This window comes from Melanostigma gelatinosum, assembly GCF_949748355.1.
Source record: "Melanostigma gelatinosum genome assembly, chromosome: 13".
Classification (NCBI taxonomy): domain Eukaryota; kingdom Metazoa; phylum Chordata; class Actinopteri; order Perciformes; family Zoarcidae; genus Melanostigma; species Melanostigma gelatinosum.
This window is the reverse complement of record NC_136646.1, coordinates 23,658,245-23,677,481: the sequence shown is the minus strand read 5'-3', so window position 1 is coordinate 23,677,481 and position 19,237 is coordinate 23,658,245. Positions and strand designations below refer to the sequence as shown.

General features: G+C 40.1%; 1 protein-coding gene across 1 annotated transcript in view; it reads right to left on the bottom strand.

The window, feature by feature from the left end:
* Positions 1-13,093: 13,093 nt before the first annotated feature.
* Positions 13,094-19,237, bottom strand: part of radil2a (Ras association and DIL domains 2a) — a 28,603-nt gene continuing 22,459 nt past the window's right edge. Inside the window, exons 14-16 of the mRNA XM_079281060.1 lie at positions 15,879-16,009; positions 14,918-15,057; positions 13,094-14,835 (exon numbers count right to left, since the gene is read on the bottom strand). Coding sequence (XP_079137186.1) covers positions 14,733-14,835; positions 14,918-15,057; positions 15,879-16,009 — 374 coding nt within the window. The 3' untranslated portion in view covers positions 13,094-14,732. The remainder of the gene's footprint in view (positions 14,836-14,917; positions 15,058-15,878; positions 16,010-19,237) is intronic.

Here is a 19,237-nt window from a genome sequence, read left to right as displayed (position 1 = left end):
TTAGTTGAGGCTCTGTTTGGACCGATAAGGAGGTAAATGAGGACTTTGTTGTGATTATTGTTTAGTTATATCCATTAAAAGCAACGGTACATCTGAGGGACATCAATGTGATTAAAGGAATACATTTATCTTTATTTTTTTCTTACTTTTGCATCATTTTTGTCAAGAATTATTAAAGAATTTGACCCCTGTGTGCCTATGTTCAAATCAAATATAATTGCTTATATTTAAGGGCAGATGAGTCAATAAAAAGGTCAGAAATACTAATTTACTGACTTACTGCTTTACATAAAAATGTCATAATCATGACACGACGTGTTGTTGCTGTATATGGATTTTTGCTTTGTTTTATAAAGAAAGTTCACACTTAAGATGCATTAAAAGATGCAGATTGACAGATTTTACCACAATGTAATGCAACAACACGTTTTTAAATCACATGAGGTCTCCTGAGGCGGCTGTGGAGCGGGTCGTCCTTTTACCAGAAGGTTGGCAGTTCGATTCCCGAGCTCTTCGCTGCAGCTCTCTGCTCCTGGATGCTTAGTATGGGTTACAGGCAGAGCTCAAATGTCATGCATGTACCTGTATGTATACGACCGTGATAACTCCTGTGTGAGTAGTGCTTTAGTGTGTAATACATGAACTCAACATCATCTTTCAGGATAGTACTGCTTTATTTATTTCAACATATCAAACTAAATAACAGCAAAACATCTTTTAGGTTTCTGTGTTCCCATTTCAGTTTTTCTTTGAACAATATCCTAAATGTTCTTAAAGGAGCAGTGTGTAGGATGTAGTGGCATCTAGTGGTGAAGTTGCAGATTGCCGCTCAGGCCTCCTTTTCATTATACACCAATGAAACAACGTATCCAGGCTTTTTCGAGCATTTCCCGCTCCTTACATGCATATTGTCTTTTCAAAATAAAGTTCCTTTTTCACAACGTGAAAGTCCCCTGTTTGACTCATCCAGCGCTCCTCCCACCTGTCCTGTCCCACTTTTTGCAGTCTTTATACTTCCTAGTTTATGATCATGTGAATTAATCTACGAATTACAGCGCATTCATTTTCTTCGGTATAGCTACGACCGCTGTATGAGAACTGCCTTAAAATATAGTTACGTTTCTGGGTAAAGCAAGTTCAAAAGATACAAAAGTCACAAAACAACAAGTCATCCTCTAAAATCAAACTATAAAGAGTTAATATCCCTTTAAAATACATATATATGAACAAAAGCGGAGGCGTGTTTAGGTTAAAGGTCAAAGGAAATGATGAATACTTAATGAGTCCAGAATACCAGAATAAAGAGCAGCAACATCGATCTGCTGTGATTTGGTTGTTCAGCGAGAGTCCTCGCCTCACGGTGGCAGAAACATGATGTCAGAGGCTCGTTTTAAATCATGGCGTCCTGAGTCATCGGCTGCGTCATCGCAGCAGATTGTTATTCTGCAGGCGAAGGAATTAAATCTCAGGGGAGACGAAGAGAAACAACCAGCAGTGAGGAGGGAACACATATTGATTTCTCGTCTTTTGTTTCTATAAAATCAATCCAGAGTTTTCACCAGCTAAATCTTTCTGAGAAGCATCTCTGAGCACCTTAAATTACAGCTCACGTTTTAAATTCTAGAAGCAGACAAAGTGGCGTCTTCTCGCTGCCGGGGATGAGAGCTTCTTTAAATACGGACTATCTGACAGCACCGTCAATCAGACTGGAGGAGGCGAATCCCAGAAGAAGTGTGTGTTTCCTCACTTTGTAACTATGTGTGTGAATGAGGACAGTAAGAGAGGATCAGTCACAAAAAAGTAACATCTCGTTACATTTGTTGAATAAAAAAAGAAAATAAAGTGTGAAAGCCCAAATTCCCTTTTGTATGTCCGGGACCGGCCGCTTCCTGGAGTCTCTCGCTGGGAGCAATGGATCAACATGAAAATTGTCTGCAAATTCTTCTTTCAGTTTTTTTTGCGTCATTATGTTTTAATGTCAAAACATTTAAAAAATCCCCATATTTACCAGCTGCAACATCAAAGTGAAGAATTAATGCATCAATAATTATATCCAATTATCTAATATAAATGATTCTGAAATGGGCCATTCCACATAATTCATACTTTTACTTTTGATAAAAGTACATTTTATTCGGTTATATTTCATTTAAACCAGTGACAGTTTGAAAGCAGGACTTTTACTTGATATTATATTTCATATTATATTCTTAAACTGTGTTATTTTTGCTTAAAGTTACTGTGAGGAACTTTTAACTGGTTGTGAACCAGTCTCAGTTTAGTCCTGATCCTCTATCAGACCTCCATCAGTAAAGAGACCATCAGAGAGAAGATGGTCTGTTTCTATAGAGTTATTCTTGATGCTCGTCATCGGAGCCACCCGGTCGGATTCTGATGAAACCAGATGAACTCATGCAGGTTCACCAGAAACTCCTTCAGCTCAGATCCTCCAGCAGAGACCGGTCCACCGTGGACAGACCCAGATCCTCCAGCAGAGACCGGTCCACTGTGGATAGACCCAGATCCTCCAGCAGAGACCGGTCCACTGTGGACAGACCCAGATCCTCCGAAAGGTCCTTGTACCTTTAAATAAAAGATCTGAACACTTCCTCCACCACTGGCATGTCTCGTTGCGACACTGTTGTGGTAAACATTAACAGTGTGTCCTCCTCAGCTTGAAGGTTGGTGATCAGAGTCTTTGAACTGGAGGCCAGAGAAGACGTCTGGAGGTCTGAGGGCTGTTCATGCTGCACATTATCTCAGCGGCATGTTTGACTGAATTATTTGATCAATTCTCCTCAGCAGTAGAAGTATAATGAGATCTCAGGCTTGAGAGAGAACACTGGGAGGAAGTTACCGTAGACCACAGACACACACACACACACACACACACACACACACACACACACACACACACACACACACAAACATTAATCATCATCAGGTGAAACACACCTGAAAGCACTTGATTATGTTTTTCATTTAAAAGTGCAGCATGAAGTGCCTCACTTTTGTCCTCACTTGCACTTTGTTTTCCACCAGACAAAAAAAACAGCTGAACAGCTGGGAGTCCTTCAATCAAGGTTGTGGCGGCAATCTCCCAGAATGCCACGCAGCGCCATGAAACTCGTCCCCTGGACTGACATCCAGTGTTTTTAATCTCGCCAGCAGTCAGACGCCAGTTACTGCGCCGTCTGTTCGAGCTTCTCCTCAGATAACCAGACTCAATTTCCCAGCCCGACGGCAATCTCCGTGAGGCCATAGCGGAGGGAAAAGATCATGTGAAAGATTGCTGGTGTCACGTTCAATGTTTGCGTCTGCATAGCGAGAGCAACGACTCGGCGGCCTCGAGCTGCAGCAGTGATCCGTCCTGAAAATGAAAGCTGCTGTCTCCAAAATAAATCTGAAAACTTTGTTCATTAAAAACGTCTGATATTGTCCTGCTGGTCTGCCTTAGGCACCAGTTCTCTACCGTGATCGTTTTAGTGTCATGTTAGCAGCATGGCTCTGAATGTCAATATCTCTTTATTGTTCTGTCTCAGGCGGCAACCTCCGGTTCTGAAGAGTGAAGCCGATGCTGAAGTGTCTTAAAACTTGCATTTTCTCTAATGTCCACCAGGGGGTAACGCCTCCAATTGCATAGAAGTCTATGAGAAAATGACTCTACTTCTCTCTTGATTTATTACCTCAGTAAACATTGTAAACATGAGTTTATGGTCTCAATCTCTAGTTAGTCCTGTTGGGGTCTGACCACATGGCTTCAACATGTGCTGTGAACAAAGAGAATCAGGCCTTCTGGATGCATTTCACACCTCATGGCTTTTCCCTTCGACCGCCGTCGAGCTAGGGAGCACACACATTTATTGGTTGCAATATTAATTGATTTGATCACTTATTATTTTGATTTAATAAACTGTTATACTTTAAGGAGCAGTCGTCTGTGATTACTTGTGCATATGTGCGTAATGAAATTGTATGTAGTGGCCTGTGCTCGAACTTAACCCTTCACTGTCACTGAATGTGTAGTCATACGCAGACTATTGACATTGTGAGTGACCACTAATTATGAGACTTAGTTTTATCGTTTGGTTATTGGTCCCTGTTCGCAGGGTGGTGCCCCGTTGTTATTAATAATCATTAATAAGTGTTACATACATTAATAATTCTGTTGATGTCAAGAATTCAGTTTCTTAAATGCTGATAACCCAAACACGCTCCATTAGATCCCAACAGTCCATTTAGAGTAAAATAGACCATAAAGCAGGGTATGCTTTAGGGCGGGCTTACTGTGATTGACAGGTCACTGCCGCTGTTTGTGGCCACACCTTATCTCAATTAACCAACTCCTTAAAAATCCCATCACGATAGTGGATGGTGACAAGCATTGATTTGCATTTTCTTTTGCAGATTTTCTCATACATTTGGATGTAAACTAGTCTCTTACATCTGTCAAAGCATTGACTCATATTCTCTAAAAACAACCATGTCTGCTGCAGCATGTTAGTAATGTCAGTAAATCTAGAGGGATTATACAACAAAACTGATGAGAACTCTCCAAACTGGTCTTTCCTCAGTCTCTCAGCATTCTGGGTCAAATAATCCGCTCTACAAAATCCTCCTGTGTCGTTCGTTCCCCCCCCCCCCCCGCACATGTACAGAGGACAGAAAGAAAATCAGGATGTTTGAAGGATGTTTGTCATGAAGGATGAAGGATGTTTGTCTGCCACAGCGAACATCTGTTATGTATTCAGTTTTTTTTGACAACAGAGAAAAAGCCTCCACCCCCACATGAGGCCACAGAAGTCTGGCAAACGAGAGCTCCACGTGTAGCAGATACAACACCGCGTGGGCACGTGCACACGTGCACAATAAATTGCACCCTGACATCGCTCGCGCTCGCTCGGTTCAGATATTTTCTCCCGAGCACATCCTTGACAACAGAGCTGCAGAGAGAATGTTTATCTTCCATCCACCAAGCCTCAAACCATCTTGATTAATTGAAGCGAGTGGTTTATGGTAATCATTAAATTCTCAAAGTACAATAGCATAAATATTTTGCTGGTGTTACAGTTTCAAGATGAGAATGGTTAAAATGATTAAACTCGTCTCTTGGCTGCGGTTGAAATCACATTACAACAGCTGGTTATCCAGCGTCCTCTGGCTGTAAACTGTAAACTAGAGCGGCTTGTAGCGATAAAGGGAAGTGATCGATTGAAGTAAAACTGCATCACATGACTTGTATCCAAGCTTGTGAGAGAATATACAAGTTTTAAACCAAATGGTTGCCAAACATTTTTAATCCACCTTTAAGGTGATTTTTAGCCATCAGTCGGTCCACATCTTTGGTCCAGACTGAAATATCTCCACAACTATTGGATGCATTGCCATGAAATTGTGTTCAGTTAGCCATGTTTTCCTGAGGATGAATGCTACCAACTTTGGTTATCCTCTGACTTTTCCTCTAGCGCCACCATGAGGTTGTCCTTCTCCAGAGCAATGGGGAGTGAGGCTGAGGGGCAGTTGGACTGTATCATGGCAGAACTAGCAGGCTAGCTAACTAGCCAGCTGTCCACTAGTTAGCTTGCTAATTCCACAATACCTAAATGCTACACTGGTTACAGAAAATAAGCCGAACAGAGTTGTCAGTCTTCTATTGATCTGTGACAAGAATGTGTGGATGACGCGTTGAAGTTGTTAAAATGTACTCATTTATTCTCTACGACTTGCTGAAAGTCGGTTTAGCTTATTCTGAAATTAGCCTGCTACAACGGTCGCAATGGCAACGGTACACATGAGAATGGCCACCGCTCTGACCATCTAGCTACGTTGATTTGAATGGGAATGTCCCTTCTATGAATGCTGATAAATATTGAACTAAAATGAAGTATGCTAGTTGTTAAAATAAATTTATTTCGTTCAGTTCAATCGTAAATAAAGATACATTTACTCTCTTGGTTACTTGAAGTATTGAATAACTTTACTGGCTAATGAGAGTGTTTTGTGTCAAGATGTCTCCTGAACTTATTGGAATCATTTGACAGCTTTTCCTGCAGATGAGGCGTTCAGGTGTGCACTGCTAGACTGTTACAATTAGTTTAACACCGTACACTGATTTATCTTCTTATGGTCGTCTAAGGCTGAGATTTGACAGCTTTTCTGTGAGTAATGATGAGTATTTTTCAGGGTTTTGGTACATTTGACATTGTAATATGAACATGTAATTAATGTCAACATCACCGTGTGTTTTGAGATAAAGCAGTATCTAAAATATGGAGTAAAAACTGCACATGAGCTTAAACAAGAGCACTGTAATAGCATCAGTTGTTTGGTTTGAGACTGTGATGCACATGTCTGATATATACTGCGTTCCTCATGTCACAGATGAGTATAATTCACCGTGTCCAACATGCCGTCTTCATGTTGCAGAGTGTGTAATTAATCGAATGTGTGTGCTTGTGTGCTGTAAATCAGAATGTGTGTGAGGTTTGGTACAGCGTGCAGGATATTCAGGATGTTCACAGCAGCGATGTCATCTCCCTCTGATCCGACAGCTCACTGCTGTGAATATTAACTGTGTCTGGTTATCAGCAGACTGCAGATGCACAGACCTCCACACTGAGCTGGAAGACGACAACACACTATCACCATGCTAACAAACATTTCCCAATTCCACGTCAGCGGTCGTGAAGCTTGTATTTTGAATGTCAAACACCAACTGGAAATGATGCACAATACCAAATCCTCACAAACTGCACGTGGGAGTTCTCTGCACAACTCAACACCGCTAAGGCCTTAACACACTGGGGGCGGGACAAATAAAGGGCATGGAAATGCTAAAAACTCGCCTGCAAATATGATATGTCTAGGGCTTTTATTGTGAAAGGAAAGAAGGGAAGTAGGATCTAGTCTGCGTCGAGACTTAAAACTGGCATTCTCTCTACTGACCAGCAGGGGTCGACTCCTCTGGTTGTATAGAAGTCTATGAGAAAATGACTCAACTTCTCCACCTACTACGCCATCATCAACTCAAAATATCTCACAATTCTTTGGTTTATGAACAAATATCTGCAATGACATTAGCATCAGCTAATTTAATAACTAGCAAATATTAGCATGCTAACATGGTAAACTATCTCGCACATCACACATATCCACAGAAGTTGCTCGTTAAGAAGATTGTTTTAGGATTTTAACGACATTAACTAAAACTCCTACATAATAAATAATGCCTATCTGCAGAGTGAGTGACAGTGATATAACTATTCTCTAGATAATGAAAAGCAAAGGACGTGGATACAACTACAATCCTGCTCGCAAAGTTGACAGGAAGCTCTGTAATTTAACATTTTGGCAAAAATATTTTTGTTACTGTTTTGATTTTATCGGATTAGTTTGTTTGTCAGACTGTCAAGTAACAACTGCAATGAAATCACTTTTTCATTACATGAGTTTCTCAGTTATGATGGAAATGAATGAGCTTTTTCCCTAAATAAAGGCAAATAAATTAGTTATGACCTTCCAAATAGATTCTATTCAAGTAAATGACTTCAATTAAATCTACTTCTCAAGGTGATTACTGTATTCATCATTATTTATGGAATAACTATGAGAATCAGGAGACATATATATATATATATATATATATGACACAAACACAAAGTGGGTACATCCATTTTCCTCTGCTGGGAAGACACGTTACATGCTCATCACGTATAACTCATCTCTGATCTCCAAGGACAGCCTCAAAGTTTCAGGTATAAAGCTGCTGCACACAAACACAGAAGCTTTCTATTCAAACACAATGTGACTCAAGAGGAGCTTCTCTGCTGCAGCCGGTGAGTCAGGGTGAGTTAAAGGCCACTCGCATTATTTGATGGCTCTAAAACGAATCTGTACAGAGACGTGAGTCAGATCTTTACAAACTTAAGCGCTGACAAATACAGACGTCATGGATTCTGAAAGAATTCTGTTAGTAATAGGACAGTGTTCTGCTCAAACTCACTAAAGACATGTAGGTGAAAATAAGATTGGTCACCATTAAAACTCCCAAAACATGCAGGTTCACTGAGTTAGAGAGCATTCAACTTGATGGTTTCATTTTCTTTTCCATTTTACAATAAAGTACACACAGATGTTTAGTAGTTTCTAAAGATCAAGTGAGGAAAGATCAGAATCCACCTGATAATTGATGATTCTAATAAGTATGTACTTTCTGAACTCTGTATCAAGAATTATAAAAGATAATAATTGCTTGAATTAATCATTATTAGTATGTATGTCATTATGTAATCATTATATATATGTGAATCATACCGACTACTTTCTTTACGAGTCGTTAACTACTTGTAACCAATACTATTTTTACTGGTAATTCACATTTCCTCAACAAGACTTAAGTCAATCTACAACCATGCTAGCAGCTCTCTACGTAGGCAAAGTGGTGGTTTGAGCTAAATGCTAAAGTCAGCATGCTAATATGCTCGCAATGACAACATGCTAAAGAGTTTAGCATATTAGCATGCTAACATTTGCTCGATTGTGAAGATTGTAAACGAGACAAATGGACAGATGGAATAAATGACAAACAATCTAAATAATTTGAGGACCTAAATTCTGAAATTACTTTTAGACGGAAAACATTTTCTTACTTTTAAAGAAAATCATAACCACCTCAGAAGTATGACGCTGAGTCATTGTAAGCCAGTTAGCCAGGCATGCTAATATTTTCAGCTTACTTTCGGGCAGACAAACACACTTAAATGTATTCTTTACACTCTTATACTCTTGTTGTACTTTGTTTAGACGAGTGACGATAACACTTATAATAACGCTTCATAAAACATTACTGATTATTACTTTATTACTAGCGAGCTGGCTAACTGTTAATTCCCACGGGATAAAACATCTTCCCCTGCACATTCATCCTGTTCACCCAAATTACACATTTTGGACAAAACAAGTCTGCAAAGTGCAGTTTGCTGGAATCAAACTGGAGGATTTCTTGTCAACGTGAAACTTTCCACACAGAAACCTCTGCCAGATATTTGAGGCCGACAACATGCACAGTTGCTTAAGCCAAGAATTTGACATTTCCCTCCAGTGAAGTAAAAAAAAAGAAAAAGTAAATGTATTTATTTTATCTACTTGATCGCCACTCTGCAGGATGCCTCAGTAAAGAAACAACTAATCCATCAGAGGAAGTGAATTGAGTTATATTGGATTTATAAGGGAAGAAAAACACTGTCATTAGTCTCACTGTCGGGAATAATTCAGCCTTGTGTCTTCTTCCTGCTGCTCTACAGCTGCAGGCAGTCATTTATGCAGAAACATAATGAAATACACCGGATGCTCCCCGAGCACCTAAACAGCACGGGGAGCAGATTTGCATCAATTTATATTTACAGACCAAAGATATTCTGACAGGTGGCTTTATTTTCTGACTTGTTTTATCATAGATTATTCTAGACAGCCAACAGATAATTAATTGATTTGGCATGCATCATCTGGATAAATGTGATTAAATGTGTCCCCTTATTCTCCTTTTAACATAAACTATTTAAAACAAAAGCTTCTGTTATAATTCATTCAAAAACGTTTTTACTTTTATTACAGGTTTGACAGAAATGATTTATTTCTATTCTGAAAATCTGAAGGCTGAGTTTTTAGCTATAGATATCTGTGGTGACCAGAAGGTATAATTACCTTTGAGATCCCCTGACTACCTCTACACCACCATGATGTTAGCATTTGTGCTTTTGATTGAAATGTCTCAATAACTGGCCATCTGCAAATTTTTGATCGAGTGCCATCATCTGGTCAAAATTTTGTTGTGTTGAAAAAATACCAAATACTTAATGTTTAGCGTGACTAGCAAGTGACAAACGAGTCACGTGACTAGCGACACTAATGACCGACATGGCTAACGACACTAACAACTCACGTGACTAGCGAGTGCCAAACGAGTCACGTGACTAGCGACACTAATGACTCACATGGCTAACGACACTAACAACTCATGTGACTAGCGAGTGACAAACGAGTCACGTGACTAGCGACACTAATGACTCACATGGCTAACGACACTAACAACTCACGTGACTAGCGATTGACAAACGAGTCTCGCGACTAGCGACTCACTTGAGTCACAAGGCTAACGACACTAACAACTCATGTGGTTAAAGACTAACTCACGTGGTTAAAGACTCCAACCACTCACGTGACTAGCGAGTGACAAACGAGTCACGTGACTAGCAACTCACTTGAGTCACGTGACTAACGACACTAACAACTCACGTGGTTAGTGGAGTAAAAAGTACGATACAGCCCTCTGATTTATAGTGGAGTAGAAGTATAAAGTAGCAGACAATTGAAGTAATATGGATATTGATTATATACATAATTTAAATTGTTAATATTATTAAAATGATTGAAATTATCAGTCATTATTGGTATTATTATTGTTTAGTGGTCAAAATAAATACGAACATTTGGGGAAGTTAAGATAAATATGGGGTGATTATTAGTTTAATGATACGTACTGTTTGTATATCAAAGCCTACATCCCGAAATTTCACCTCTTTGATTTGTAATTTTACATCTGGAGCAATAATACATTTTAGCAATATCTTTTATCTCCAGTGTCTTATTGAGATATGAACTCATCACATCCTCATCACATCCTCTTTGGTTCTTGTTGTCCTCCAGCAGAGGGCGCTGAAACCAAACTTTATGTTCACCACTTCAGCGTTGATCTGAGAAGACTCTGACTTTTTCATTTTACTAAAGCTTGTTGGAGGAAATATTATTTATTTGTATAAGTAAAAGCACTAATACCACTGTGTAAAAATACTCTGTTACAAGTAAAAGTCCTGCATTGAAAGTATAATCAATAAAATGTACTTAAAGTATTAAAAGTATAAAATGTCCCCTGTGACTGTTATACTATTATATTTATCTACTTTAACGAGTCACAGTGTGGTTTTGCTGCTTAAGTAAACACTAAATACTTCCTCCATCAGTCCTCATTGGAGCTTTGGTAAGTTTGTTTAAAACCTAAAATACATCAAGTCCTGCATGAACTTCACGGTGCATGAGTCCCTGACCCCCCACTCTGTTCTGCACATACCAGCAGCACACCTGTGGTTCTGCTTTTGGTTCTTAGAACCTGAAATCCTCTTTGAAGTGATCTGCCTGTTGTAGCAGCATAAATATGCATGAGAGGAATCTTATAAGAGCAAAGATGAAAGACACGTTTTTTCTTTCTCAAAGGAATTGTGTTGTGTTTTCTGTCAGAAACAAGAAAGAAAGATTTTTTTTTTTTAGATTTAAAGTTGACTGAGTTCATTCAGCTGTTTCAGAAGTTTCTATACTCTGTGTGATTTCAGCGTGTCACACCGACTGGAACATTTCTGGGCAAGTAATGTTATCAGTGTACAAACTGTACCACCGTAATAATACTGAGGTATTATTGCAAAACGGACACAAAATGTTCGTTTTTGGCGGACTATTAATACAAATACTTTGAACACACATTTCTCTGGGGACATATTCATTCACCCAGATACTGCAGATAAACTCAAACTGTTTAAGTCTTGACAGGTTTAAAACTTACAAGTACACAAGTATTGTACTCAAGTACAGTTTTGTGGTAATGTGCCTTACTGGAGTCTATAGGAGTTACTTTGTACTTTTTCTCGACTACATCTACTTTGACAGCTACAGTTACTTTGCAGATTAGATTGTACATAAAAATAGAAACATTTTACTGTGTTGTTATGGATTATTCCACCCAACAAATTCAAAGTACATATAAAACCAAAGAAATGTGCTTTCTGTTGAAAAGAGCAGGTGCTAACAGTTCAAATGTCTTTGTTGATGTTAATATTTTTTTATGGGCGTTGCGGTTTAATTAGACACAATAAAAGCGGTTGAAGTCTCAGTACATCTTTCACTGCTGTCAGTAAATCTAGCTGTCTCAGACTCAGAGGAATCCTTACCTCTGTACCTTCATCTCCAGACGGGATTTCCTGTCTGTGTCTGAGGGAGGGGCTTAATCCCCCCCCAGCACTGGTCCTGGGACACAGACTGGTGACTGGTAGGAAGTTCGGGACAGCAGTGAGAACGCTCTTGACATGTTCAGCTGGTCACCATGGCTTTGTTTCCTGCCTTCATTGTTCAAGATGAGCAGGAAGGATGAGCAATCGCTAAAGTATCACGGCTATTCTTCCCGTGTGTTGTCGCTCTGTTCCTGTGATCTGACGGCTGTTGGTTTCTGTTGGGGTTTAGCAGGATTGATCCCTAAAATACTGTAAAACAGTCTGCAGATCCTAGTTGTTTGGGGTTCACAGGTCAACTAATACATCCAATCTGCTTATTAACTACAACGTCTGAAAAGTAATTAAAGCTGTCAAACAAATGTAGTAAAAAGAACAATATTTACATCTGAGATGTGGAGAAGTATAAAGTAGCACGAAAAGAAGACTCAATTAAAGTACAAGTACCTTCATGTGAGCCACGTAACGTTTAACTGGTTGAAAAAGGCGTTTGAGACGATGAAGAAGGGAACTGGTGGAGAAGAAGAGAAATGTTGCAGCTACAAAACCGTTTGGATGCATAAATAATAGCAGCAGTATGAACCTTGAATTAAAAGCCTGCAGTGTGAACATTAAGCTGAGCTCTTAAAAAGAGGATTCATGTCAGAAAGCTGCAGGGGAGCCGCACACTCAGCACTTTAGACAACCGTTAAGTGACGGTGTGCAGCAGGTTTATACTTTTATTCCGATATAAAGCAGTGTTTGTCATCGGGGCCACAGAGGCTGAACTGTGCTGAGCTGGAGTCAGTGGAAAGTGCTTGGCTCGTGGAAAGCACAGAGCAGCTATAAACAGCGGCTGGTGGCCGACACACCCAGCAGCTTCCCCCTCCGCTCCGCCCGGCTGTTAGATTCCTGCTGCAGATGTCGTTCACTCCAAAAAACACCAACAAACACACACTTCATACGAGGGTTTGAAGGTTCAAACACAGAGACGGAGCAACCAGAAAGGTTTTCAAAGTCAAAATAATATTTATTCCATACTTTTCAAAAATACTGCGCCATATAAATATTACAAAATACGATGAATAATACTGAGTCAATATACTGGAACTTAAAAACAAACAATTGGGATGAAAACACGGACAGACTTCCGTGTGCGCTGCAGCAGTTTGTTCTTCAGCGTTAAACATATTGAAACACGTCTGCTGATGATTCTCATACAAACTGATCTCAAATCAGTAACTCTGAGATGTTTTGATGTCGTAAGGCTTTAAAGGAAAAGTTCACTATTATTGACTTTGTTGCTGAACGTGAGCTGAGAGGATTGATACCACAGTCTAATGTCTGCACATTTAACATGAAGCTATAGCCAGAGACGGCTTAGCTTAGCTTAGCTTGAACATTGGAAACAAGGGGAGACGTGTGTGTGTAGATGTGAATGTCGCTCCACTAAAAGATCCCAAAAACATACAAACAACTGACTGAAGCAGACAAAGTAACATTTTCTTTCTGTGCATTTTAAAATGTAAAATACTATTTATCTCCAAAACGACGTAGAAATAGTTGCTCATGTACTCATCTCGCAGTTACAGAACAGCATTATCATCATTTGTGTTCGTGTCGCCTGATGAATTTAAGTCCAACATTCTGTCTTTTCGCTCCGTTTCTGGTCTCCACCACCTCCTGAGTGAAACATCTGTCTCTTTCTCTGCTAAATGCTCCGCTATGTTCACCAGCTCGTCGCTAACTGGTATGTAGTGTAGTTTAACGACGCCATGAGAGTCAATCAAAACAGTAACGTTGTAAGCTATTAAAGCTATAAGGTATAAAAATAAATAAAGTTGAGTCGAGGAGATAATGCTCTGTAGGTTCATCACTGTGACTCTGATCCACTATGATAAAAATAAAGTGTACAGCTGCTATAAAGAGGAACGTTTCATCCTCCAGTTTGTTTAAATGCTTAAACAATTGCAGAGAAAGATTCTTGTTCCCATCACCTGAGCTGTGATCTTCAGTGGAACGACGTGTGTTGAAAATGACCACCTGCTAAAATGCAAAGAAAGAAAAATGATATTGTCTTACTTGTGTTTCCATAAAATAAGAAGAGAAAATCTCCCAGTAACTTGAGATAAGTCTGCCTGATCCCAGTGTGGTCTTTCTTTGGTTTTGGGGATTTTCTGAAAGACAGAATATTAACAAATATATTTGTCCGAATGCTTGATGCCCAGTGACAGATGAAAGGAATACGAGTTTATAAAACAGCCGTATTGTAAAAATGAATAATTGCAGTTGTTCCCAGACATGAACCTCGTCGGACTGAATACTGTGAACTCACGACATTCAACTAGATGTTTGACAACTACAAATTGCCACAAGCAGCCGCTCTCCTCTGCCAAACCCTCACTGGTTTACGAGTGCGGAGTCGAGCCCCGACGCAGAGTTTCTTTATAGGCCAGAAAGACGCCGAGGCAGCAAAACGAGCTTTTAAAAACTTGACCGTGCCCTCGAGTCTCGAGTCAGTCCGGCTGCTTTGGGTCGATTGTCTCAACGCACACAAACCAGCTCTATTTCACAACAAAGTGTGAAATGAGAAGCAGGAAGTGTGTTCACACACTGACTTTGGATGCAGCAGGAAGGATGAAACAAACGTCCTCCAAGTATTCCCCAATTGCACTTGATCGTCCACACACAGCTCGTCCTTCAGCATTTAGTCGTAGCCGAGCTCGTGCTGCTCGTCTTTGAGTCGATTTTGGCCACCAGCAGTCTGAGAGAGTCTCCTGACGATCGGATCAGTTCTCTACCGCTGGAATTGAAACACAACGAGCTGTAAACACACCGGGAGAAGAGGTCAGACTAATATCTGCGATGTGTACTTTAATACTTACATGTTGTACTCCATTCCGACCACGCTGACGCCGTTAACGGCCAGGATGCGATCGCCCGTTCTCAGTTTGTGACACTGAGCGGCAGGAGAGTCGGGAACCACGGACTTCACAAAAATGCCGCTCATTCTCAGCTGAGTTTTCTACGAAAACATAAGACAGGAAGTCAAAGATTATTGACTGTTATGGACGTATTCAGAGACAAACAGCAGCCAGAAATGTGCTGAAATATTCCTTTTTAGTCGGTCGGTCCTCCACTTAGGTCCAGACTGAAATACCAGACACAACTATCGAGGGATTGATATGAGAGCTATTTATGGATCCTAATAACTTGACTTTTCATTTACTTCCATCATCAGGTCAAATTTTAAAGTTGTCCAATACTTTAGCTTTTGACCAAATATCTGCAGAAGTATTCCCGGGCTGATCTTCCAAATACCGGCGAGGTAGTGATCACTGCAGACTCACGGAGTAATATGTACCCATTCAAAGTCATTTATCGGATTGAATGATGATTTAAATAAATATTTGAAAAAAAAGTTAAATTGACTTTCTTTAATGTGTTTTGAGAGGCTAAGTGCCAACAAATATGAATTCTGTTCGATAAAAAGATAAAAAGATGTGAATTTTAGGAAATTCTGCCTGAATGAATAAGTCATGCACAACATCTGTTCTCAGACATCATGCATCAGTTTTTAATGAGTAACGAGCTGTCAACAATGTATCCCTGCACCATATCAGCTCCATGAGGTCAGAACATCGAGAGAGAAATCAGTTTACAGTCTGGTCTGATGAGTCTTCATCAGATCTGAGCAGTTGTTCTGTGTCCAGATTAAAGTGTGTAAAAAACATAAAAACACACGTGGCTGCTGATCTGAAACAGCAACTGTAAATACTTGTTATTAAATCAACGTCACGAAGGAGAGAAGAAGTATATGTACGCTGGATGAAGAAGAATTCTTACCTTCCCGTCCACAAGAGCCAGGCCGAGGCCGTGAGGTCCTCTGTGGAGCTCCACCGGGAACACTTCCTCTCCGTCTTCTTCTTCTTCTTCTTCTTCTACACTCTCCGTCTTCCTGTCAGCACATCCACTGGCTGAGCAAACAAACAGAGAACAAAGTGGTGATATGAACACTCAGACTGGTCCAGAACTGAACTGCACTGACACAGTGGACTCGCTGCTTTGCAAAAACCTCGTTAGAGACTCTCAAAACTAGCTGTTACAGATAAGAAGTAGAGCCATTTTCTCATAGACTTGTATACAATCAGAGGAGTCGCCCCCTGATGGTCAGTAGAGAGAATGAACGTTTTAAGACACTTCGGCTTCGGCTTCACTCTGCAGAACCGGAGGTTGCCGCCTGGTGACAACAACATGCACCAACAGGAGCAATCCCCCCAAAAACGTGTTCCCACCCCTGCAGCCCCTGCTCGACCCCCCCCCCCCCCCAAAAAAACTCCCTCAGCCTTTTCCCAACATGCAGCCTGTCTGCCCCCCACGCAGGACCTGCCCCGAACAATGCCGCCACCGATTAAGATTCCACGCACCAACCCAACTGTAAATTCCCATGACGGATCGGCCACTGCTCTTTTCTCTCCTGACATCACCACCTCTCTGTAATTCTTGGGGCCAGATTAAAGGATTACCAAACTTTCAAAATAACATTAGCCGTTAGCCAACACCACAGAGGTCGATACACCGGAGGCCGAGATATGGTGGGATGGTACACACCAGTGTGAAAAACAACTTCACGCCATAGAAACATGCTTTTCATTACAGAGGAATTTAAATAAGCGGCTGATTCACTTGTTTTTTACACAATAGCAGAAAACTGACAAAACAACCGTATAAATGTCAATAAAACACATTTGAGACATTCCCTTACTTCTCATGAGAATTGATCCACTATATTATTTATAATATGAAGTAAAGATATTTATTTTACTCCAGAAAATCAATGACTAGTGGGACATCTTGTAGGAGCTTTAAAATAAACTCTTATTTGCAGTTCTTTTTAAAACTATTTCTAATATTTCTGACCAACAAGTAACAACTAATTATTTGTATCTGTTAACGTGCTGATTATTTTCCTGATTAATGGATTAATCGGTTAGTCTATAAAACAAATGAAAGGACATTTTAAGCTGCGACTGTTATATGTTTGACATTTAGATAGTTTTACTTCTACGTGACAGTATCAACTGCGCAGATTGAGAAGTATTTCACAACTGAATATACTGCCAATTAGATGTGCATACAGAGTTGGTGCCAGATGGTTTGTTTTAATGTAATCCTCAAACCCTTTAAGTTAATTACTTTTATAAAAGAGACTAAGAGAGAACACACAACACAAGAAGTGACCAATGAGAGTAAAGACGTCTGATTAGGATCAACAGAATCCCTCAGCTTTAAACAGCGGGGGGGTCTGTGAGGGAGCGCATTAACACAGGCTGAAGCTCTTAAACACAAACACAAGCACATGTGACGAGAAGTGTTTCTGAAGGTCTGGTTCAGATCTGAAGAGAACTTCTGGACAAATCAGCCACGTTCGACCGAGTGTGCTTCCTGAATGCACAACCATTGAGATTATATCATCAAGAAATCATCCCGTTGATGTTTGTTTGAACTCATTGGGTCAAAGTTTTGATCAAGAAACAGAAGACATTTAAGTGTTACTTATTTTTCTGGAGTGATAAAGCAGATGTTTGTCCTATGAATTTACTGTTGGATAAAACATAAATCTATCACAGACAACCACAACGATGACGCTGCACAAAGAGGAGATGACGAATAAAAGAAACGCACCATTACCTTGATTCAAATTATGCATTTCTAGGGTTTATAAATTGTGGGAAAACATTTGTGATAATTTAAGGACACAACTCAAAGAAATATAACAAAGGTCGTTTTAATGCAGATAATACCTTTAAATTGATAATAATAGTAAGAATCAGTGCTGACCGTCAGCGTTAAACTGACATTGATTCTTTTAGGTGTCTAAAATACGACCACAGCAGTACATCGCTTTTCTCCGGTGCTGGTCCTCTTGTCTGTTTCTCCAAACTCCATACAATGAGTATGGAGGAGCACCTCATACCACCACTCTAACAACCACGAACTATCCCTTCAAGTAAAAGATCTGAGGACTTCTTCCCCACTGTTTCCACTGAGACATGTGAAATGCCTCAGTGTGAACTCAAATGATACTGGACTCTCACTCTGACTCCTCTCCCTCCTACAGATGACCTCATGACGGAGGCGTCCAGGAACAATAGGGGTGGGAGAGGAAACTCCCTTTCCTTTGCAGGGCGAGCCCTCTCTGCTCAGCCTTCCACTTGATGCTCCTGACCTCCAGAGCCAGTCAAAAGATGAAGGCAGGACTTTTATGTCGGGGGTTACCCTTATGTGGACCTGGAACAAATACGCAGCAGGTCCTCGAGGTCAAGTCACTAAATACTTTCCTAAATAGATTCAGTCAGAGGAGGTGATCGAGGTTTTAAGAGGTGATCTCGCTCTCAGTGACAGAGCTCTGTGTCATCGAATGAAAACCTGCTGTGTGACCTTTGAGACGCGTGTGGTTTAATCTTTGTTTCTTTGTACGCACACTCTTAACTTCTAATTGTCATCTTCTGTTGTCAGGTTTCAGGTAATGTTTTCCAGCTGTTTGTGGCTTTAAATGAACACTTTAAATGGAGTAACATGTTACTTTTAACCATTAAAATGTCTAAAAACGACGAGACCTATGTTATATATCGTGTTGAGTTGTGTACTTACGTTTTCTCATCAACATCCATCATTTTAATCAACTGTGCGTTTCATTTGGTCGCCTGTCAATTGCGTCGCATCCTATTTGTGCAGCCAGAAGCTGTCATGAATTACATTTTTGTCCAGTTTAAAGCCACATTTTTACAATAAACCTTTTTTATATTTTGGACGTTTTAAAGTTTAAACTATATCTTTTAATCGGATGACGGATTTTCGTCGTTGGACATCTGGATCTTAAGCTGTCAGAGTTGTCATTAGCGGCAGCTCCACTCACAGCCCCTCCAGGACGTCCTGTGTCCGCTGAACAGAGTCTGAAAAACACTAATCTTTCACATGAAGCTGCTGTATTCTGTGTTTTCACCGGTTTAAACCACCAGGTCCGTTGGTGTTTGAGAGGAGGAGACCTCTTTGTTAAAAGCCTCCTGAACGATGAACACTGAACGATTCCTAACAGGAGAAGCTGACTCCAGTGAAGTTTTTACATTTAGGGAGTTAATACATGCTAATTGAAGTACGAATCTATTATTTCTACTTACTCTGTTTATTATTGTTTTTATATT